At 38.8% G+C, this 24,673-nt stretch overlaps 1 protein-coding gene across 4 annotated transcripts in view; it reads right to left on the minus strand.

The window, feature by feature from the left end:
• The window catches only part of ARHGAP32 (Rho GTPase activating protein 32), a 174,248-nt gene that overhangs the window by 78,450 nt on the left and 71,125 nt on the right, over positions 1-24,673 (minus strand). For all 4 annotated transcript variants that reach the window (XM_059676653.1, XM_059676650.1, XM_059676651.1 and 1 more), the window contains exon 2: positions 14,399-14,507. In XM_059676653.1, coding sequence (XP_059532636.1) covers positions 14,399-14,503 — 105 coding nt within the window. In that variant the 5' untranslated portion in view covers positions 14,504-14,507. The remainder of the gene's footprint in view (positions 1-14,398; positions 14,508-24,673) is intronic.

The following is a 24,673-nucleotide window of genomic DNA, read 5'->3' on the forward strand; positions in this document are numbered from 1 at the left end:
AACTTTAACATAAGTACAAGTGTCTTAAACAGGAAATAAAAAAGTATTACTTATAGGAAAAAATTAAATTTGATTACATCAAGATTAAAAACAAGTCATTTAAAAAGAGCTCCTTATAATATATTAAAAACTAACAACCCAATTTTTTCAATGCCAAAAAATCTAAACAGGTATTTCATAAAAGAGGATGCCAAATGGTCAATAATTGTAGATACTCAATGTCATTACTCATCAAAGAAATGCAAAATTAAACCATAATGGGATAATACACACTCTGCAAAGAGCTAAATTTTTTTTTTTTAAAGTAAAATACCAAAGTTGGAAAAAAAATGAAGCACTAAAACTCTCATTTATTGCTGATTAAAGTGTAAAATAGTAATAACCACTTAGGATATTTGTTTGATAATTCCTATTATGTTAAACACGAAACTACCTATAATCCTGCAACTACACTCCTGAATATAGACCCAAAAATATTCCATATGTACACAAGTAAACATGTACATAAACATTCATAGCTTTTTTACAATCACCAGAAAATGGTCATTATAAAACAAAAATACCCAAAATACACAAAAACAGGGGAATAGCTGAATAAACTGTAGGGTGGTTATGCAATGGAATGCTGTGCTTGAAAAAAAATTTATTACCATTAAAAACATTAATAAATGTAGGCATTACTACAGTATGTGACTGTGTGTGTTTGTATTAAAAATTAACAGGAAAACATGTCAATAGGAATTTTTGTGAAACTTACGCTGGTTCTACATTTGTCTAAAACAGTTATAACTGGGAAAACGATGAGGAGTGAGAAGAGAATCATATTTCAAAGAACATTTTTAAAAGGACTGTTTTCTTACTTATTTTATAAGTTAACACAGACATCAAAACCACCCAAGAAACTTTCAACACCGGTGAGGACACGATTAAGAAAAGCTGTACAAATGTATAAACCAACTGTTTAAAGCACTAAAGTTCCTCCATACAGAAAAGACATAAGAGGCTATGATCTTTAAAAGAAACAAATTATATAAGGTAAAGTCCATGCTCAGCCAAAACCCTGATAAAGAGAAAACCTTAACAGCAGCCAAGGGGGTGGCGGGAGCATATACACACATTACACTCACAGGACTACATATGAGAAAAGCAGAAAACGTGGAATGGGTTCTTTCCATTGCTTTTTAAAACAACTGTCAACGTTGAATTCTATATCCAGCAAAAGTTATTTCCAAAAAAAAAAAAGAATGGGAGGCTTCTAGTCTCTTCTGCTGTTTATAACAAAAACGCTACAGAAAACAAAATGAAATAAAATAAAAACAAGCAACTACCTGAGAATTCTAAAATATTTCATTAGAGTAAGTGGATTGGGGTGTAAAGTCAAGACCTGAAGAATGACTAATCATAGGCTGACAGCGTGTTTCCTGGATTCAAACCCGCCCGCCCGCCGCCCCCTCCCCCCCACCCTTTACCTCTTGGAATTGCCTAAGGAAAAGCTGACTCATGATATAAGCAACAAGCATGACTAGTAAAACTCTAAGGAATTACAACTTTCTGACTAGAAAATGGCCCTTGAATATGGAAACAAATAGGCAAGAGCTTTCTTTCTTTTTTTTTCTCTTCCAAGGACAGACTTGGGAGCAACACTTCAGCTGTACCATGGACACATAAGACCCTGAGTGAAGACCCATCCTTCTGACTAGAGCAGTGATGGCGAACCTTTTGAGCTCGGCGTGTCAGCATTTTGAAAAATCCAAACAACTCTGGTGCCATGTCACCTATAGAAATTTTTTGATATTTGCAACCATAGTAAAACAAAGACATATTTTTTATATTTATTTTATATCTTTAAATGCCATTTAACAAAGAAAAATCAACCAAAAAAAAGTGTTCGCGTGTGTCATAGGTTCGCCATCACTGGTCTAGAGAAATAATCAAAGGGGACCCTGTTGTGTAAAGACTGTAGGGATAATCCTTATTTTTTTCCTCTTTTTTCTCTCACTGCTTAGGCCTGATGGCACCCCCAGTCAGGAAAAACTGTGCAGTACAGAGAGTAACACTCCTGGAGAACTCCTTCCTCCTTCCTTCCAGCCAGAGAAGCCAGGAAAAGCATCCTTTGAGAGGAGACACAGTGGGTACCAAATCGAAACTGAACTGATGCTAAAACCACCACCTAAACAAGTCCAGATAGAAACGTCAACCTAAGCCCCACCAGGTTAATGCCTGATAAGCCAGGAAAGTCAACATTCTCCAGAGGATTACAACAGACAGTCGCACAACATAATATTCAAAATATCCATGACACAATAAGAAATTACTTGATACGCCAAAAATCTGTAAAATATGAGCAATTCCTCAAAAAGAGACAATCAGATACCAAATATGAGATGAAACAAACGTTGGACTTACCAAAGACTTTATACCATATACTAGAGGCCCGGCACTCGAATTCGCGCGGCCCCACCCACCCGCGTGGCCTTGCCACGCTCACAGCCCCACCCACCCATGCCGGTCTTTGATTGTTATGCCCTTATGGCCATGGGCTTTTTATATAATAGATACTAGAGGCCCGGTGCACAAATTCGGGCACTGTGGGGTCCAGCCGGCCCGCCCTGATGGGGGCTATCAGGGGGGGACCAGCTGGGGTGGGGGGCCGATTGGGGGACAGGGCTGGCTGGGGCAAGAGGCCACAGGTATTCTGGTTGTTCTGCCTTTTGGTCTATTTGCATATTACCCTTTTATTATATAGGATCATAAACATATTGAAAAGACAAAAATTCCTGGATGAAAATTATAGCCTACACATAAAGCCCAAATTGTTAGGTAGGACCAGGGTCTCAAGGTCTGAGCAGTTCTTTTTTTTTTTTTAATATATTTTATTGATTTTTTACAGAGAGGAAGGGAGAGGGAGAGGGATAGAGAGCTAGAAACATCAATGAGAGAAATATTGATCAGCTGCCTCCTGCACATTCCCTACTGGGGATGTGCCCGCAACCAAGGTACATGCCTTGACCGGAATCGAACCTGGGACCCTTCAGTCAGCAGGCCGACGCTCTATCCACTGAGCCAAACCGGTCAGGGCTGAGCAGTTCTTACTAAATGCTCTTGTTGCTAAATGTTAAGATGCAGCACAGTATTTTGCAGCTGCAGCTGTAAACAGAATGAGCTTGACAGGAACTCAACCAGATCATGTAGCCAACTGTAAAGAAAGCAACATGTTATTAACCAAATATTATGTGGGAAATAGTTTTACTCCTATCAAAATGTGAAAAACTAAGAATGTTTGAATGAAAAGATATGGCACAAAAGACAAGAAACATTACTGCCTAGAATACGAATTAACAAAATCCTTTCATACTCTTTAGATACTTCCCCATAACAGTAAAAAGACAAGGCAAAATTCATCATAAAGATATTCATCAACATGAAAAATATAAAACAAACTCAAAGTCCTACTAATCTATGAAACATCAATAATATGTCCTGTCTTATAGGGTATTATGTAGCCATTAACTTTGTTTATTAAGAGCTTTTAATTTAGCACCAATTATGTATACATAAATTTCTCCCAGGCAAGTTTTATGGAGTATCAATGGTTTTAAAATTTTTGTAATTTCCATCAACTAATGTTATCACATATGTTAACTATATCATGAAGTATAAATACCAGAGAAAGACTATATAACACTGTGGGAGGAAAAATTCTAAAGAGAATCCCCGCCAAGATTCCTCTGTCACTTCCTGGCTATTCAAACACTAATGTGAGCAATGCTGGGAAGAGATGGCTCAGATATTATTAAAATTCCAGGTCAGTGGATCTTAAAGTAGGAAAATTATCTGGGTGAGCCTACTTCATAGTCTCCCAAGGCTTCTGCTGAAGCACGCCTCGGGAGTATGCTGCTCATGAGAGGGCAAGGCCTAGAATTAAGTGCAAATTTGGCAGGTGGAGTAGGTAACCGGTGGGAAATATAGAGCTGACTCAGCGCCTCAGCCATCTCTCCTTCTCTCTCGCAACCATGCATTTCCATGTGCATGCTACAATCTGTCCCATATCCCATTCTGCAGATCTCAAAGCCTCTCTATTTTCTCCTAAGGGAAACTGAATTCCCTTCCCCTTCACAGCAATGTTTTAGCCCCCCTTCCAGATGTCCCTACACTATCTCCAGCAGCTAGTTTTTCCCAGAGGTCTCTCCTTCCAGTGACCCAGCAACGCTTGTACCTATGACACTTCCCATGATGCACATTGGGAAACATGCAAGCTTCTCTTAACTGCAGCACCTTAATAATAAGGTAGAAGGTTTATGCTAAGTAGGAAGGAGAGATAAAATTGTATATGGTTTACAATTATAAGTCACATTTCCACGCCTGATGGGAAAGGGGGATAGATAAACAAAGCATTATTCTTTGAAACTAAACAATTTGGAAAATTTTATGTAAGAAAATCATGTTTTTATTATGTTAAATTTAAAACTCTCTGCATTGCAAGAAATCATGAAAGAAAATATACCAAAATAATCTCACCACTGTGTAAAATGGGATTATGGTTGATTCTGACTCTCTCTCTCTCTCTCTCTCTCTCTCTCTCTCTTCAATTTTCTGCCTTTTCTATATAAGCACGGTTTGTGTTTACAAAGGAGAAGAGAGAAAAAGAGAGAAAGCAGGCTAGCTAGCTTTTCCCACCTCTGCATGTTACCTACCTTACAGCAACCATTTGCAAATGCATAACAAACTGTCATAAATAAATGAGATTATATATTCTATATAACTCTAATGGGCAAAACTAGGTATCCATATTTAGGGAATAAGAAGAATAAAAACACATTTATAATGGGACATACCCATACATATATATAGTCAACTTAAAAAGCAGTATTTGAATGGAAAATTCATTCTGCCAAGTAAGGCAAACAGGACTGCCAGTTTCCAAATGCAACCACAGTTTAATCGTAGTAAATAAATGCAACAATCTCTGTAATGAAAAGTTACAAAATTTAAATTAGTCTAAGTATTATTCCCTTTCTTACAAAGAAGAGACAATGGGGTAAAATTTAATAATCATCATCCCAATACATCAGAAAAGCTAAATTTATTAAATCTACAGTGCATTACATTATCAGTAAAATGATTCTTAAAGATCACAAAGAAATTCAATTAACTGAGTTATGTGTGAATATTTTCAAGAGAATTTTGTACAGCAAAATACGCTTGATGTTAAAAACATATTACAAGACAATTTTCTTCACTTATTTCCTCCAGTATGTTATCTAGACCTCCCAATGTGCAAGTGCTAAATAACAGAAATGGGACTCAAAGGAGGCAGGCAGGTTTAAGTATGTGGAAAATTCACAAATCATACAAGTAGCTATCAAACGAGCCCAGGAGTAAACTATATAGTTACTCCTATTTAATTCCCTATTTTGATGAGGAACAACAGGGTGGGAATACTAAAGAGAAGAAAAAAAGATTTCTGCACCTGATTATAAAACTAGTACTTTTGCACAAAGGAGTTGCCTTTAAAGTTCACTTCTAGCAGAAAATAGCTCCTCGGAAAGAACATGCAACAGCTGGGGGGAAATTATCCAGGAGCAATGTTTAAAATAATTTAAGAAAAATGATCAGCAAGTGCCATCAGAATAATAATACAAATTCTCTAGGCAACAGGTAGGCAAGCATCTTAAAAATTAACACACTGACATATTAGCAAAGTCTTAAAACATTCTGAAGTTTCTACTTTTCTATAATGCAGATTTATCTATTCACTCCTATCTGCCCCAATCATTAAAGATAATCCTACTGATTCAGCAGGTATTTTCTGCTGAAAATATGGGGTCCCATGTTGTATATACTTTTACCAGACATTTTATGAAAAGATTCCTAGGAAAATCTAAAAACGATTAACTTTCTAGGTACTTTATTCAGGTAAAGTACTGCTATTCTTCTGTGCTGCTAGAAAATGGTCTGTTTGTACACTTGAATTTTGGGCACCAGATCTACTAGTAAAAATGTACATATAATGTTTAAAAGTGTATTATGAAAACATAAAGTGTGAATTCTTCCTGGAATAGGCAAAGTATGAAGAGAAGGATGGAAGGGGATCAAGAACCACAAATAATGGAGACACTGAATTGGAAATATTCTACTAAAGGAAAAAATGGCAAGATTCTAGACTACCATGACACCCCATTCTTCTAACTGCATGTGTTTTATGTACTTCCTCCTTCAATATTTTACAAGTTTAAACATTTTTTTTAAAGTCATATAACAAATTCTATTAGTAAAAGTAATATCCAGATCACTTAAAGTCTTAAAGAGCACAATATCTGTAATGTAGTTTTTAGTTTAATAGTTAACAAATAAATGCTGGGTTTATGACCAGTTCACCAGTTCAAAAGGCTTAACGTTATAAAACTACCCATTTTCAACACTTTTTAACCTATAAAATGAACGAGTTCATACATTCAACCTAATATAAATCCCAGAACTCCCCCAGGAGTGCATTAATTACCTTCCATAATTAACACTGCTTGATTCATGCCAGAGAATTCCCACCATCTTCAGCCAGAACCGAATGCACCATGGAATGGGGTGGGCTTGGGGTTGTTTATTGAAGAGCATTGAATATACTGGCAGAAACTCAAAACCTGGGCTTTGCATAGTAATCAATGGGTGCATTTGTGATTGTTCACAAAGCAACTCTGCACAAGACATCCCGCCTTTAAAACTGAAATGATAAACACCATCAGTGTCTCTGAATCATGAGTAAAATCCACCCATCAATCAAAAAAGAACAGCTAAACATCACACAGTACTAAAGAGCTAAAGAAATTCACTGAAGGAGCATCTGCAAAGACTTTTCTCTCTCTTATTCAAATGGCAAATGTTTTTATAACTGATGGGTAAAAGGAACCATAGAGAGTAGAGCAATACACAAAATACACACGTCTTCCAAAAGTACCGCTTCAAGACTATTCAGGAAGAATGACTACTCTATCAATCCTCTTTAGAAAGCAGGCAATATGGGGAATGTGGTCCAAATACAAGGGAAGTACTTTTGGAAAAATGTAATGGTCTAACTTGATTTAAAACAGAAAGAAAAGAAAGAAGGGGAGAAGAAAACAAAAGAAAAGAAAATTCTTTTATTAACAAATGAGATAAAGGAAAGCAGGGAGCCCTAACAGGTTTGGCTCAGTGGATAAAGCGTCAGCCTGCTGACTGAAGGGTCCCGGGTTCGATTCCGGTCAAGGCATGTACCTTGGTTGTGGGCACATCCCCAGTAGGGAGTGTGCAGGAGGCAGCTGATCGATGTTTCTCTTTCATCGACGTTTCTAACGCTCTATCCCTCTCCCTTCCTCTCTGTAAAAAATCAATAAAATATATTTTAAAAAAAAGAAAAGCAGAAAAATTCGGGTGCTGTCAAGGAAAAAACAACTGGTTCAATTTGTCCAGAGAATGACAATTTCACTCATTCAAAAAAATATTTACTGAGAATTTACTATGTCAGGCACAAGAGACAAAACATAAGTGACACAGTCCCTGTACTCAAGGAGCTTACAATCCCATGGAAAAGGAAGACAATTTTTATACAAATATTCAGTATGTCTAAACACTGTGGAGAAAACTAAAGCAACGTAAGAAAGATAAAGAGAGGAGGGCAGGGTTATTATTTCATCTAAGACGGTGAGTGAAGGCAGCACTTAATTGTAAAGAGGGAACTGAAGGAAGAGAGGGAGCAAGCTTTGCAGATAATGCAGGAAAAGTGCTTTCAGAAAAAAGAAAAAAAAAGACCACAAACACAAAGGCCCCGGAGTAGCGAATGCTTGGCAGAGTCCAGAAATAAATAGCAAAAAGGTCAATGTAACTGGAGCAAAATGATCAAGTGAGGAAGGGCTTTGGCTTTTAAGGAAAATGAATTGAAACCATTTCATTTATAACAAACCACAAGGTCTTAGACCTGGGAGACTGAAATAAAGTGGGTGTTATTAACATGATCTGTAAAGTTAAAAAGAAGCTCATTGAGGGAGCGGGAAGGATGAGATTTAGTGAAAATCCACAGCTCGCGTCTTCCACAGGACCTTCAGCTGGGAAATGAATTCTTACAGGGCTAGGGACACGGACATGGAAGTCATCTATACAGAGAAGACAATGAAATCTGCAGGACCAGCATAGAACTGGGAGGGAGCAAGCATGAAGAGATGACGTACAACCCTGAGAATGCCTGCTTTCAGCAGGTGGGAAGAGAGACAGAGGAAAAGAGCCCACCCTTGTGAGTGTGTGTGTGTGTGTGTGTGAGAGAGAGAGAGAACATGCTCATGCACATATATATGTTTATGAAAGAGGAAGAGGGACAGGAAGGAAGGGGAGAGCAACACTCATGGACACACACACACACACATACACACACACACACACAGTGTTGACAAATCCAAAAATTAACTTCGTGCCTTTTAAATTTTTTCAGTATTTTGGAAGTACAAAATTTACACTTTATTTTTCAAGACCCCAGTTGTTAGCATATGAGATCATTTTAAGCCCCAACACTAAGAGGTATGATGATTGTAGTGGTTTTAGTTAAAATATTAAAAATTGGTGAGAGAATTCCTCTTACTTTCTTTTTACATCTTTTATCTTGTTTTTTAAGATCCTAATGTTTACTTAGTATATAATTTATTATTAAGACCCTGCAAATAATTATTTTACTCTTCATTTTTTAAAACTCTAGCTTTTGATTTCTTAAGATAACTCATTATTTTGTTACAAGTTGATGAAGAATAATAAATAAATCATGAACCATACATCCAAAAAGGAGAGAGTCCTATTTTATGGTTTGTTTTTTCTGTTTTGATTTTAAAATGACTATTTAGAATAGACCAAATACTAAAAAGGGGACGATCAGTAATCAAAAGCCCCCAACAAATAAAACTCCAGGACCAGATGGCTTCATTGATAAATTCTTCCAAACATTTAAAGAAAAGTTACTAGCAATCCTTCTCAAACTCTTCCAAAAAATAAAAGAAAGAAAACTTTCAAACTTTTTTTATGAGGCCTGCATTACCCTGCTACCAAACCAGACAATGAAGCCACACACACACACACACACAAATTACAAGCCAATATCCCTGATAAACACTGAAGAAAAATCCTCAACAAAATATTAGCAAGCTAAATTCAACAATACATTGAAATACACCATGATCAAGTGGAATTTAACGCAGAAATTCAAAAATAGCCCAACATCCACAAACCAATGTGGTACACCACATTCACAAAACAAGTTACACAAATCTTATGATCATCTCAATGCATGAAGCAAAAGCATTTGACAAAATTCAACATATATTTGTCATGAAAGCTCTCAATTAAGTGAACATAGAGGGAAAGTACTTCAACATAATAAAGCCACATATGGCAAGCCCACAGGTAACATCATACTCAAACATGAAAGCTTTTCTTCCAAAATCAACAACAAGACAAAGATGCCTCCTCTCTCTCACATTGTCTTTTTAACATAGTCCCAGCCAGAGCAATTAGGCAAGAAGAAAAAAAAAGGCAACCAATTTGGAAAGGAAGAAATAAAACTGTCACTATTTGCAGGTGACATACAGAAAACCCTAAAGGTACCACCAAAAAACTGAGTACCAATAAATGAATTCAAAGTTGCAGGATATAAAATCATTAGACAAAAATCAGTTGTACTTCTCAAGGCAAATAACAAACCATCGGAAAGAGAAATTAATAAAACAATCCCATTTATAATTACATCAAAAAGAATAAAACATCTAGGAATAAACTTAACCAAGGAGATGCATAACCTGAACACTGAAAGACATGTCATTGACTGTTAATCCTCACTTGAGGATATTTTACAATGGGATAAAGATCCTCAAGTGAGAATTTAAAAAATCAAAACAAAATAAACTTACACATGAAAAAATTAGAATACCAAACTAATAATACAATAAGGTGCTACCACATCTATAATAATGAAAGCGTAATATGCTAATCAGACCAGAAGTCCTTCCAGACAGGGCTGCAGGGGAAGCCCGGGTCCTGGGTGCGAGAGGGAAGCCGGTGTTGGCAGCCTGGGGAAGGAAGGCCTGCTCATGCGTTGGGCCTCTAGGATGATATAATTGGTAATTTCCATAAACATATCAATGTGGACTCCAAAAAGGATAATTCATTAGCTTTCAATGTATGCAGCATATGACATTTTAATACAAACCACCATATAATAACAGATAACACCTTTCTTCCCATTCGATAAATTCAATGTAGGTTTCGGGGAGGTTATAAGAATTGTATGAGGCAAATGTGGAAGATTTAAAAATGGCAGAGATTACTGAATATCCATCCTTTCAATGGAATGCTGGCACCCCAGGGATTACCTGATTCCACAGGGGTGTGGGGCTTGCTTTGTTTGCCTGGCTATTTTACACCTCCGCAGAAAGGTGAACTTGTAACATCAAATTCTCCTTTGAACCAGTTGTAACACTTGACTGATTCCTTCATTAATTAATGAGTGAAATATCTTTGGTATGTGTTCATTTTATATTTGTCTGAGAGTCATGCTTACATCCTCTTCTAAACTTCATCCTTCAGTAAAATGAATACAAAATGATCCCATGCCTCCTCAGAGATCTCACAATGTGGTAAGGAAAACAGCCAACTAGGATGAGAGTAGGTATTACAATAGAGATATGACTAGCCAACTAGGATGAGAGTAAGTATTACAAGAGAGATATGAATAACATATGAGAAGTAAAATAAAACCCTTTTCTGTCTGGAAGGTTTAAGAGAGTCTTACCTCTTAAGTTACAATTATATAACAAGGCAGGGGCCACGAATCCAGGGCCAACCCACCCACTGCCTGCTTCTGTGTAGCCCATAAGCTAAAAATATTTTTTACATTTTTTTAATGTTAGGGGGAGGGGGGAATCAAAAGAAGTATGATTATCTAATGACATGTGAAAATTACATGACATTCAAATATCAGTATCCACAAATAACATTTTATGGGGACACAGCTACACTCAATGTATTATCTGTGGCTGCTCTCATTTTACAATGAGAGGGCTGAGTAGCTGTGAGAGACCTTCCGTGGCACTCTCATCAATCCACACGCACACCATAAACTGCAGTATCTATAATAATAAAAGCATAATATGCTAATTAGACCAGACAGCCAAACGACCTTCCGGACGAAGCCAGGGCTGTGAGGGCCGAGCCTCTTGCACGAATTTCATGCATCGGGCCTCTAGCCGAGTTATAATTCAACAGCATTTCAAGTTCCATAGGTATCACCATACCACATATCTTAAATTACCACTTGGTACCGATCATGTAAAAATAAGCAAAGAAGAGACAAGTGGACTTTGAATGTCACGCTCTAAAAGCACAGAAGAGTATGGGTTTTATTAGCAAATCAGATGGTAGAACATTGTGCTTATTACCCAATGACACTACAGTTATGCTGAAAGATAGAATATACATCAATATTACCAAACTCTGCACTCATCACAATATTCTCAACTAATAGGAAAGCCATGATCTGAAAAATTCCAAAATTCTAAAAGGTTATTATCACCACACAGGACTTCTTCACAAAAACAGAAACAAGGCTGCATCCAAAGTAAATTTCCAGGTAGCTCATTGGTTAGCCAACAAGGAAAGTCATGGTACCACTTACCAGTGGTGAACCCATTAAATCATATTGGACTGCAGCCGCCAAAGAAATGCATCCAGAGAAAACAGACTGTTTAAGCCTATTAGCCTTTTGGTCAGAACGGCTGTTTGAAGAGTTGGGGTTATTGGGAGCAAAATCAATAGTATATTGAAAAAACAAAAAAAAACAAGGCAAATGATTGCAATTGGCTTTCCTTGACTCCTGATGAGTCAAAATACATAGCCAATGTTGCTCAATGGTCAAGGAGTCAATGCCAAGTTTAAAATGGCTCAAGAATTAGCTCCTATGAACAGTCTGCATAGGGAAACTACAGGTGGCAATATTCTCAAGTAAACTCAGCAAACATTAGTCCAGAACAACCTGAAGTGGAATCTACTAAGAGACATTAAAACTGATTTGGGCAAAAAAATATGCGTGGAGCAGAGAAAGGATTAGACATCCTTTCCACCTCTGCTACTGAACACTAAATGGCCTTTGTAATTAGTTTTTGATGCACGTTTGGTGCTATTTCTTAATGAATTCTACCTAAAATTACAAGGCAAAACTTACATGGGGATAATACTGTCAGAATGGCAAGTAATCATGAGCTGTTATACATCCTTTCCAGCTATCAAACATGAAACCGAGATGGGAGATCTCCATCACCACATCAACTTGCAGTGCATATATTTTCCAAGCTCAAACTCCACTTCCAGCAGGCCTTTCAGACTACACTGCAAATGCAAAGTAAATTTCCATATTGCAAAATCCACTTCACTGTGCAACGGAGGCGCTTCCTTCTAACCTTCAAATAGAAGTTTGCAATGTTATGCTAAAAGGCAAATATTAAACGAATAATCTAATAGAGTCCTGAAAATGCCTTCTAAGCAATGAATACGCTCAATTAAAATCATATGCTCACACACAGATGTCAGTATTTGGCAGGACATAACCGAGTGAAAAGGCATTTTCAAAAGTGAAATATGTAAAATCTCATTACTGATCTGCACTGACAGATGAACATTCGCATTCGATTTTCATGATGAGAAACACTAACTTTTAATTACAATTAAATAAAATGTTACTTTCCACAGAAAGATTTCATTGTTCTTATTAAGAGAAGGGAATTACATCATGTTATACTAGATTAAATGGGTATTTTAAATTTATGTGGAAAACTATACTGCATGGGATTGGTCCACCTAATCCCCCAACAAAAAGTGCTTTTCCAACATCTCAGTGAATGTAAACTCCATTCTTCAGGTTGATCAAAGCCAAAAACACTTGAAGTCACCCTTGACTTCTCTTTATCTCGCTCTCTGTATCCCATTCATCAGCCAAAACGGTTGGCTTTTAACTGTAAAACTATATCCAGAATCTAACCATTTTTCATCCCATCTACCATCCTGGTTCAAGCTTATCATTATCATTCATCCAATAATCTTCTAACTGGTCTCCTTATTTCCTCTTTTAACTCCCCATTTAGCCTATTCACAACAACCAGAGACTCCCTTTAAAATTTTAAGCCGGATTATGTTACTTTTCAGCCAAAAATCCACCAGTGGTTTCCCTCTCCCGCTCAGCATAAAAAAAACCAAAGACCTTATGGACAACAAGAAACTACAAGATCTGCTCTCCACCCACCCAAACCCCTTCCCTGACCTCAACTCCTTCCTCTTTCCCCCGGCTCACTTTCAGCCACATGTCCTATTTGGGGGGTTTGTCCCAACGCTTTTTAATCCTCTGCCCCAGACTTTAACTTGTTCTTCCACTGCCTGAAATGACCTGTTCCAGATAAATCACCTCCCAGAACAGTGGTTCTCAACCTTCCTAATGCCACGACCCTTTAATACAGTTCCTCATGTTGTGGTGACCCCCAATTTCACTGTTACAAATTGAACATAATTAAAGCATAGTGATTAATCACAAAAACAATGTGTAATCATATATGTGTTTTCCGATGATCTTAGACGACCCCTGTGAAAGGGTCGTTCGACCCCCAAAGGGGTCACGACCCACAGGTTGAGAACCGCTGTCCCAGAGGCTGTCTGTACCCACCGTGTACTAGTATAACTAGCAATTATCCTTTCACACTGCCCTACCCTCTGTAACCCTACTACTCTGCATTCGTTTTCTACAATAGCACATACCACCACTTAACATCTTATATATTTAATTAACCACATTTCCTCCAACCCCGTTAAAATATAAGCTCCACGAAGGCAGGAAATTCGTGTGTTTTGTTCAGGGTTCTACCCGCAGAGTCTAAACCAGTGCCTGGAGTAAATTTTTGCTCAATAAAAGAACAAAGCAACAACAGCAACACATTTTCTGTAAGTAAGGCTTCTTCAGCTCCTCTTTCTTATGTAAGTAAAATATGCATGCATCCATTCCAGCAATAAGTGATATGTATCCATAAATATATACACTAATTGCAAAATATCTATTTCAGGAAGAGGTGCATTTCCAATTTTATTTTACTCTTTGTTTGATAATTATTTGCCCTAGCCGGTTTGGCTCAGTGGCTAGAGCATCGATCGGCTTGCAGACCAAAGGGTTTGATTCCAGTCAAGGGCATATGCTCAGGTTGTGGGCTTGATCCCCAGTAGGGGGTATGCAGGAGGCAGCCAATCAATGATTCCCTCTGGTCATTGATGTTTCTATCTCTCCCTCTCCCTCTCTGAAATCAATAAAAATATATTGTAATAAATGCATGCATCCACATTCATAACACGGATTTACCATTGCGCTCAGTGTTTCCTCCCAATCGGGCCGCTCTCGGGGGTGGACGTTTCTGTGTAGTTCTGGAACAAAATCATCCTCTTCAGAATGTACCGAGGACTTCATCTTCCTAGAGATCAAAACGTGAGAGACTTTGATAAGAATTTATGCTTCTATAAAAACTTTCCAATGACTACAATTCAAAGAACAGAAAATTACGTGAGATTTAAAGTTTACTTAAAAGAGCTTTGGTGGGCTAGTACTGTTCCTCTCCTTCTACTCTAGTTTTCGGAGATCTTTTCTGATGTACCAAACACCTGCTTTTATTCCAGGAGATAAAACTGAGGTCTTTCACTAGTTAACCTTTATGATCTGTGATAATCCTATATAATAAAGAGCTAATATGCTAATTAGACCAAACAGCAGAACAACCATCCGGACGACCTTCTGGATGAAGCTGGGGCTGCGAGGTCCGAGCCCCTTGCACGAATTTCATGCACTGGGCCTCTAGTTATTATATAAGGACTGATTTTTATCAGTTCAACATAGTTGGTACCTTGAAAAGATTTGCAACAGTGGTCAATATTAAAGAACTGTGCTAAGCATTAGTAAAATTTCAGGATGAAGGGACAGATACACTGCTTTTTTTCCCAATTTATGGAGGACAGTGTATTAAACCAACATTCTCAAGGAGAATAACTATGAATTTTAGACAAATCATATAAAGTTTCTTGCCTCAAGGCACAAGAAAGCAATCCATACAAATAGAATATCTGGGGCTACATTCTTTGAGAGAAGAAAACCCATGAAGCAAAGTCCATACTTAATCATTCCTTTTGTATAACAGACTGTACAAATCAATGATTGAGGATAATATGATAGCGTAACTAGGCTGGAGAGGCAGAGGTTGGATGTTGGGGTCATCAAAGCGGATGGGGATTCAGGGTAAAAAAATGCCACCCCTCAAAGACCTGTAGAGGAAGAGTCCAAAAATAGACATGGAAATTCCCCTCAAACTGTGAACTGACTCCTCAGCTTGTAAGTATGTAGGACAAGATGCCAAGAAACCTATCAAAAAAACAGCTGCGGGGTAACTAGTGGGCACAGAAGACATTTCACAGGCTGGCCAAGCTGAGGAAATGGAGGTTGGCAAGCACTGCCCCAAACAGAGGGGCACTGAAAAAACAAACAAAACAAAGAAACCTGGACCCTCAACTGAGACTCCAGAAAAGCCATGCCTCAGGACTAAGGACAAAACAGCAACAGAGGAGCTCAAACAAAGCCCCAAACCAAGCCTCGGGCATGGTCAGAACTTTCAGAAGAAAAATTAACTCTCTTCAGAGGAAAATAACATTTTACAGGCCCCTTGCAAATTTTTCATCCACCTTGTCTGGTAGCCAATAAACATTATAAGGCGAGCTTTAAGAAAACAGGAACAAATGAACAGAATTTTGAAAAAACGCAGTCAAAACAGAGAAAGAGTCACGTTTGATTCAGATTTTAGAATTATCAGAAAGGGGCTTAAAAGTGGCTATGACGGATTTCTGGCTTCTGGTTAGGATGTAGAAAGCATCACTCCCAGCCTAACAACAAGACAGATAATCTACGAAATCATAACTTTTCTTGAATCCATCAAAAAACCGAGGTCTCGTGGCAACCCACTACTGGCCTAAACTCTAAGGAAAGACAGGTATATCCAAGATGACCTAACTCACAAGCAATAAGTAGGACAAGGCATGGGTAGAAGAGAGAGACACAACTGGTAAGAAGAATTCAGTATCAAGCTGTTAAAAATATTTATAATTAATGCGTTCAGAGAAAACTATGTTTATAATAAAATAGATGAAAAGATAAAGTACTTCAAAAGAAAGTTGTAATTATGAAAAACAAAAAAAATGTTCATCCAAAAAATAAAATATCTGAAATTAAGAACTCAATGGATGGGTTTAACAGAACAATGGGCGTGGCTAAAGAGAGGATTAGTGAACTAGCAGATGGTTCTACACTGAAGAACAAAGACAATAGAAACAGAAATACACAAAACAGCATAAAACACAAGAATCTTGGTAAAAGGTCTCAAATATGTCTAAAGCTAGCAACTCGGAGAGAAGAAATAGAATGAAAGAGAGAAAGGGACAAAAGCAATATTTGAAAAAATAATGGCCAAAAACTTTTCAAAACTGATGAAAGTCATCCAACTACAGATTGAAGAAGTCCTCAAGCAGGATTTTTAAATAGCATTTATTTAAAAAACAAAACAAAGACATTCTTAAAAACAGCTAGAGAATAAGAGACAAGTTGAGCCCTAGCTGGTCTGGCTCACTGGCTAGAGCGTCGGCCTTCAGACTCAAAGGTCCCGGGTTTGGTCCGAGGTTCCATCACAATCCGGGGCACATGCCTGGGTTACGGGCTCAATCCCTAGTAGGGGGCATGCAGGAGCCAGCCGATCAATGATTCTCTCTCATCATTGATGTTTTTAACTCTCTCTCCCTCTACCCTCCTCTCTGAAATCGATAGAAATATATATTTTTAAAATCTTTAAAAAAAAAAAAAGACAAGTTGACTTCAAAGAAGCAATAATAACAATGTCAGAGGATATTTCAATGCAAATGAGAAGATAATGGAGAAAATCTTCAACTTAATAAAAGGAAAAATACTGCCAGCCTAGAATTCTCCTCCTTGTAAAATCATGTAAAGTAAGTTATTTTCAAACAAAAGATGAAAGAATTTCTCACCAGAAAAACTGGAAAATAAAAGGAGCGTTCTTCCCACCAAAAGAAACTGACCCCAGAACTACAGAAATGAACAAAGAGTGTAATAAAGAACAAAATGTAGGAAAATTTACGTAAATATTGGTGTTAAAGCTAACTAAAAGCACACACAAAAATAATATCCTCAGAGGTTTATAATAAACAAAGCACAGAGGATTGGAAACGTACATGCACACAGTTTAAGAGTCCTCTATTTTTTGAGAAGTGAAATAAGTCCCATCTTAGAGAATGCAGTAAGTCAAAGATAAAAGTTGCAATCTCTATGGTAATCACTAAAAGAATAATAAATAAATGTATAACTAAAAATCTGATAGAGGAGAACATTTTGAAAAATAAAACACGCTTGATTAATCCAAAAGAAAGCAGGAAAGAATAAAAAAAAAAACCAAGATGGTAAACTTTAATTCCAGTACATTATTGTAGTTTTTAAATTGAATGCGCCAGTAAGCAAGCATGTGGAGAAACTGGAACCCTCACTCATTGCTCGTAGAAATTTAAATGTTGCAGCCACTGTAGAAAACAGATTGGCAGTTTTACAAAATACAAATACCTTATGATCCAGCAATTCCATTCCTAGGTATTAAACCAAGAGAAATAAAAACATATATCCACCAAGAACATGTACATAGATATTCATACCAATATTATTCATAATAGACAAAAACTATGAACCACCAAAGTGTCCATCAACTGAAAAATGAAGAAACAAAATGTACCAGGTCCATATAATAAAATTATTCAGCTATTAAAACAGAGAATGAAGTGCTGATTCATGCCATTGCATGGATGAATAGTAAAAGCCTTTTGCTAAATGAAAGAAGTCAGACACAAAAGGCCACATATTATTTGATTCCATATAAACAAGATGTCCAGATTAGTCAAATCCATAGAGACAGAAAGTATATTGGTGGTTGCCAGGGACTCAGGGTAGGAGGATATGGGAGAACTACTACTAATGAATAGGAGATTTCTTTCTGGAATGTTCACAATTAGATAATGGTGGTAGTTGTATAACTTTGTGAATATATTAAAAACTATTTAATTGTAGAATTTAAAAGAATGAATTTTAGTATGTGAATTATACCTCAAAAACGAGTAAGTGGACTAAAAAAAAGTCCATTAAAATAGATAAAGGAAACACATTTCACAATGATGTGTCCAACGAACAGGGTGATATAATAAAATCTGTATGTGACAAATAACACAGCTTTAAAATACATAAAGCAAATCTGAAAGAACTAAAAGGAAAAGAGATAAACCCGCAATTACAGTTGCAGATCTTAATAAACATTTCTCAGTAATTGACAGAATAATCAGACAGAAAAAAATGTCGTAAGTATACAGAACGTTTGAAACCAGTATTCCAACCTGAACTAACATAGAACATTAAACCCAACTACAGAATATGCATTCTTTTCAGGTACATCTAAAACATTTATCAAGAGACAATACGTAGACAATAAAGTAAATCTCAACAAAGAATTTAAATTATGAATGAAGTGACTTGTGACCTTTCTAGAATTACACTAAAAATCAATTACTACAAAAAAGAAAACTACAAATTCTCCCAAATGTTTGGAAATTAAGAAACACATCTCATTGTTTTACCTTACACTTACACAATGTTATATGTTAATCATATCTCAATAAAGCTGAAAAAAAGAGTACCTATTGTATAACTTTATTTACATTAAGTTCAAAAACAAGCAAAAATAATCTATTGTGACAGAAGTCAGAATAATGTACCTTTGGGAGAGGTACTGACTAGGAGAGGCAACGGGCTAGTGAGGTGCTAGAAATAATTTATATCTTAACTGCACTGTGTTACGTGGGCATATACACCTATATAAATTCTTCAAGCTATATATGCTTATGATTCGTGGACTATGATATGCAAATTATATCTAAATAAGTTTATTGGCAAATGTTACACATTATTTTAAAAGGTATAAATATTATTTATATGCATTGGGTCATGTAACAATGAATCAACACCATAAACACTTAATATCTGTTTATTTGACTCTTGTTCTCTTTAAATTATGGACTTATTTAACCCTTAAAGTGATTAATTATAGTTTTATTAATTATAGTTTCATAAATAGAGCCACACATATTTTTTGTTTCCCAATACATATAAAAGCTACGTTTACATTATACTGTAGTCTACTGGGTGCACAATAGCATTATGTCGAAAAAAATGTGCATAACTTGATTTTAAAAATTGATTGCTGTCCTGACAGGTATCTCAATGGTTAGAGCTCCAGCCAGAACACTGAAGGATGGCAGGTTCGATTCCCGGTCAAGGGCACGTACCTGGATTGAAGGTTTGATCCCCAGCCCAATCCATGTCTCTCTCTCTCACAATGATCTTCTCCCCCCCACCCTACCCCGCCTCCCTGCCACTCCCTCTAAAATTCAATGGGGAAAAATATCCTCAGGTGAGAATTGACAACAAAAAAGCACAAAAAAACTTTATTGCTAAAAAATGCTAAGCGTCACCTAAGCCTTCAGTGAGTCATAATCTTTTTGCTGATAGAGGGTCTTACCTTCAATTTGTGTAAAAAACAAACAAACAGTATCAGCAAAGTGCAACTAACTATGTCTGTATATATAAACATATAGAGAGAGAAATTGTTCATATATATTAAAGAACATATACACACAAAACAAAATATAGAAACAATGTGTAAACATGCTCTGTGTAAAAAAAATAATCCTATCTAATAAAAGAGAAAAATGGTAATTGGCGTACGATGATACCCTTTTCATTGGCTAATCAGGGCTATATGCAAATTAACTGCCAACTAAGATTGGCAGTTAACTGCCAACAAGATGGCAGTTAATTTGCATATGTAGGCACAATGCAGGGAGGCGAAAGGGAAAGCAGGAAGAAGCCCCCTGCCACTGACAGTGATCGGAAACCCAGGGGGGGGCTAAGAGCTGCCCCCCAGCCATGATCAGAGAATCAGGCGCCTTTGCCGCCCTGGCCAGTGATAGCAGGAAGTAGGGGTGGAGCCAGCGATGGGAGCTGGGCACGGTCGAAGCTGGCAGTCCCGGGAGCTACGGGCCCCTTGCCTGGGCCTAAAGCGGAGCCCATGATCGCGGGGCCGCTGCAGCTGCGGGTCCCCACTGCCCGGGCCGGATGCCTAGGCCAGAGGCATTAGGCCTGGGCAGGGGCGGAGCCTGCAACCACGGGGAGCTGGGGGTCCCCTGCCCAGGCCTGACACCTCTGCCGGAGGCCTCAGGCCTGGTCAAGGGGCCAATCCGGTGATTGGTGATCGGAGGGTGATGAGGGTCAACTCCTCTGGCCGAGGCATCAGGCCTGGGCGGGGGCGCTGAGCCGGGGATTGGGGGGATATGATGGTCCCCTTGCCCAGGCCTGAAGCCTGGGTCAGAGGCGTCAGGCTTGGGCGGGGGGTGGAGCAAGCGATCAGAGGGAGATGGGGGTCCCCTGCCCAGGCATGATTCCTGAGCCAGAGGCCTCAGGCCTGGGCGGGGGCCAGAGCCAGTGATTGGGGGGAGATGGGGGTCCCTTGTCCAAGCCTGACACCTCTGGCAGAGGCGTCAGGCCTGGGCAAGGGGCCGATCAGGCGATCGGAGGGTGATGGGGGTCTATGCCTCTGGCCGAGGCATCAGGCCTGGGCTGGGGGCAGAACCAGTGATGGGGGGAAATGAGGGTACCCTGCCCAGGCCTGACACCTCTGTCAGAGGCGTCAGGCCTGGGCAAGGGTCCGATCCTGCGATTGGAGGGTGATGGGGGTCAACGCCTGAGGGCTCCCAGTATGTGAGAGGGGGCAGACTGGGCTGAGGGACACTCCACACACACACACACACACACACACACACACACACACACACACACACACCCAGTGCACGAATTTCGTGCACCGGGCCCCTAGTAATAATAATAATTTTTATTCCTCCATTGCCACCCTACTTTTCACATAAAAAGTATGTGTACACACTGTTGCATAGTTTTCTAATATACCCTGGAGAACTTCACACATCCTATATAATAAAAGCCTAATATGCAAATCGGCCAAACGGGGGAATGACCAGTGGAAAGACTGGTCGCTATGATACACACTGACTACCAGGAGGCAGACGATCAATGCAGGAGCTGCCCCTTGGTGGTCAGTGCACTCCCACAGGGGGGGTGCTGCTCAGCCAGAAGCCAGGCTCACGGCAGGCAAGCACAACGAGCAGGCAAGCGGACATCCCCTGAGGAGTCCCAGATGCAAGAGGCCCAGGTCAGGCTGTGGAGACCCGCCCGCCCCCAATGCGTGCACCAGGCCTCTGGTTAGTATATAAAGAGCTTCCTTGTTGTTTTCACAAAATAGATATTCCATGACTTACTTAACCAGTCCCCTACTGAATAATATTTGAATTATTTCCAACCTTTTGCTATTACAAACAATGCTACAAAAAGATTGTAAATATGTCACTATTACACATGCACAAGTATACCTGAGAATTCTCATCAATGAAAAAAATTATTTTCATGCACTAGCCCATTTTTCTACTGGGTTGTTAGTCTTTTTTAAATCTATTTTTAGTTCATTATACGTATATTAAACAGATTAGTTCTTTATCTGTGTGTTTTTCCAGGATATCATTTGTCCTTGCTCATTTTGTTTTTTTATAATACATATGTTTTATATTTAATATAGCTGAATTTCACAACCCTTTCTTTTATTGGTTTGCATTTTAAATCATAGTTCAAAAATGCCTACCCCGATCCAAAATAATTTTTTAAAATTTTCCCATGTTTTCTTTTAAAAAATTTATGGTTTCATTTAGTATGCTTATATCTTTGATCATTTGGAATTTATCCTTGGATGAGGTAGAACTCCCATTTTATTTTCTGCAGATGAGCATCCAGTTTCCCACAAAGTATTTATTGAATAGTACATTCTATCCCATTGGTTTTGAGAAGGCATCTTTACCGCGTCTATTTGAGTATATTTCTAAGCTTTCCATTCTACCCATTATGCCTACTATCCATGACAATACCACAAGGTTTTAATTATTGAGACTTTCTAAGTATAATATCTGGTTGCACTAGTCATATCCACCATCCTTGCTTTTTTTTAAAGATTTTTTATTGATTTAGAGAGAGGGAGAGAAACTTGAATCAACTGGCTGCCTCCTGCATGCCCCCTACTGGTGATCGAGCCCACAACCTGAGCATGTGCCTTAACTAGGAATGGACTGGCAACATTTCAATGGCCAGGACAACACCCAACCAACTGAGCCACACCAGCCAGGGCAATACTTGCTTTGTTTATTTTCCTGAAAAGGTTTCTTGTCTAAGTCATTAAGCCAAGATCAATTTATTTCTAGATCAATCTATCTAGGTTTTTAAAAAGCATTCTTATTAGCACATTACATTTATAATAAATTGACATTTTCATAATGTTGAATATTCCCAGGTATGACAAAGTACAGTATTCATTTGTTCAAAACATTTAGTAATGTTTTAGATTTTTATATAGGTCTTAGAGTTCCTTATTAAGTTTACTTTTGATTATGCTATCTTTTTTGTTGCTCTTAAAAATCGCACCTTCCCTTCCATTATATCTTCTCAATGGTTACTGTCTGATCCACTATCATTAGCCCTGTTATGCAGATAGAAAAATTGAAACACATTAACACATCTCAGTCACTCCGATGTGATAGACCATTTTCTCCTGGATTATCCCACCTTCCAGCCTGGAGAAGACACTGAAACAAGCCAACCCCATCCCTAAGGACCACTGGACTGGGGAACAGATGCCGAGACAAAAGCTCCCTCTCAGAGCCATGAAAAAACTCCAGTAGGCTTGCCATCGAGTCGGCATATGTGTAGAGAAACAGATCTCTCCTTCTCCCACTTTCTGAAAAGTCAGTAAGCTAATAAAAGCAAATCTTCAGCAGAAAGGCATGCATGGGATCGGCTGGCCAGAGATCTTGCTAAGCTTCTGGAAGACAAAAAGCAAGTGGAAGCATACTGACCGAGAAACCAAAGGTTCAAGGTTACACTCCCACTTCTCTCTACAACAAAGGAGAGACCTGCACTCCAAGGAATCAATAAAACCTGGAAAACTACCTGGAAAGAAATTTAACAACCAATTAGAAGGACTAGGGCTCCTATTGTGGGTGTTTGTACCTAAGAGAAGCAAGGCAGATGCTATACGCATCCTCTGAAGACTAAAGAAAACATGGTAGCCCAGTGGGTGCGACTCAGTGGTTGAGCATCGACCTAGGAACCAGGAGGTCAGGGTTCAATTCCCAGTCAGGGCACATGCCCGGGTTGTAGGCTCAATCGCAGTAGGGCCCGTGCAGAAGGCAGCCAATCAGTGATTCTCATCATTGATTTTCTATCTCTCTCCCTCTCCCTTCCTCTCTGAAATCAATCTATATCTATACTAATAATAGCCTAGGTGGTCGTCACACCCTCACACATCACACCCTAATGTCATCACAAGATGGCTACGCACAAGATGGCAGGGCCCAGCGGAGGAGGCGGGTCGAGGCAGGGGAGGGCAGTTGGGGGCAATCAGGCCAGCTGAGGAGGGCAGTTGTGGGTGATCAGGCCGGCAGGGGAGGGCAGCTAGGGGCAGGGGGCAATCAGGCCGGCAGGAGAGGGTAGTTGGGGGGGGATCAGGCCGGCAGGGGAGCAGTTAGGCATCAATCAGGCCAGCAGGGGAGCCGGTAGGGGGCAATCAGGCTGGCAGGCAGTCAAGCAGTTAGGAGCCAGCAGTCCCAGATTGTGAGAGGGATGTCCCATGGAATCTATCCTTGGTGAAGATGCTGTAAAGATTGTTGAAACAGCAACAAAGGACTTAGAATATTACACAAACTGAGTTGATAAAGCAGCAGCAGGGTTTGAGAGAACTGACTCCAATTCTGAAAGAAGTTCTACTGTGGGTAAATGTTTTCAAATAGCATCACATCCTACAGAGAAGGCCTTCGTGAAAGGAAGTCCATCAATGCAGCAAATTTCATTGTTAGCATACACTGAGAAATTGCCACAGCAACCCCAACGCTCAGCAACCACCACCCTGATCAGCCTGCAGCTATCAACACAGAGGCAAGACCCTCCACGAGCAAAAAGACTATGACTAGCTAAAGTCTCAGGTGACAGTTATCTTCTTTTATTATTATTATTATTATTATTATTATTATTATTATTATTATTGATTTCAGAGCAGAAGGGAGAGAGAGAGAGAGAAACATCAATGATGAGAGAGAATCATTGATTGTCTGCCTCCTGCACACCCCCTCCTGGGGATGGAGTCTGCAACCTAGGCTTGTGCCCTGACCAGGAATCCAACCATGACCTCCTGGTTCATAGGTCGATGCTCAACCGCTAAGCCACACCAGCCTGGAGATAGCATATTTTAACAATGAAGTATTTTTAATTAAGGCAGGTACATTATGTCTAAAAAATAATGCTACTGCACACCTAATAGACTACAGTATAGTGTAAGCATAACTTACATGCACTAGGAAACCAAAACAGTCATGTGACTTGCTTTAG

Source organism: Myotis daubentonii, chromosome 19 (assembly GCF_963259705.1).
Source record: "Myotis daubentonii chromosome 19, mMyoDau2.1, whole genome shotgun sequence".
NCBI lineage: Eukaryota > Metazoa > Chordata > Mammalia > Chiroptera > Vespertilionidae > Myotis > Myotis daubentonii.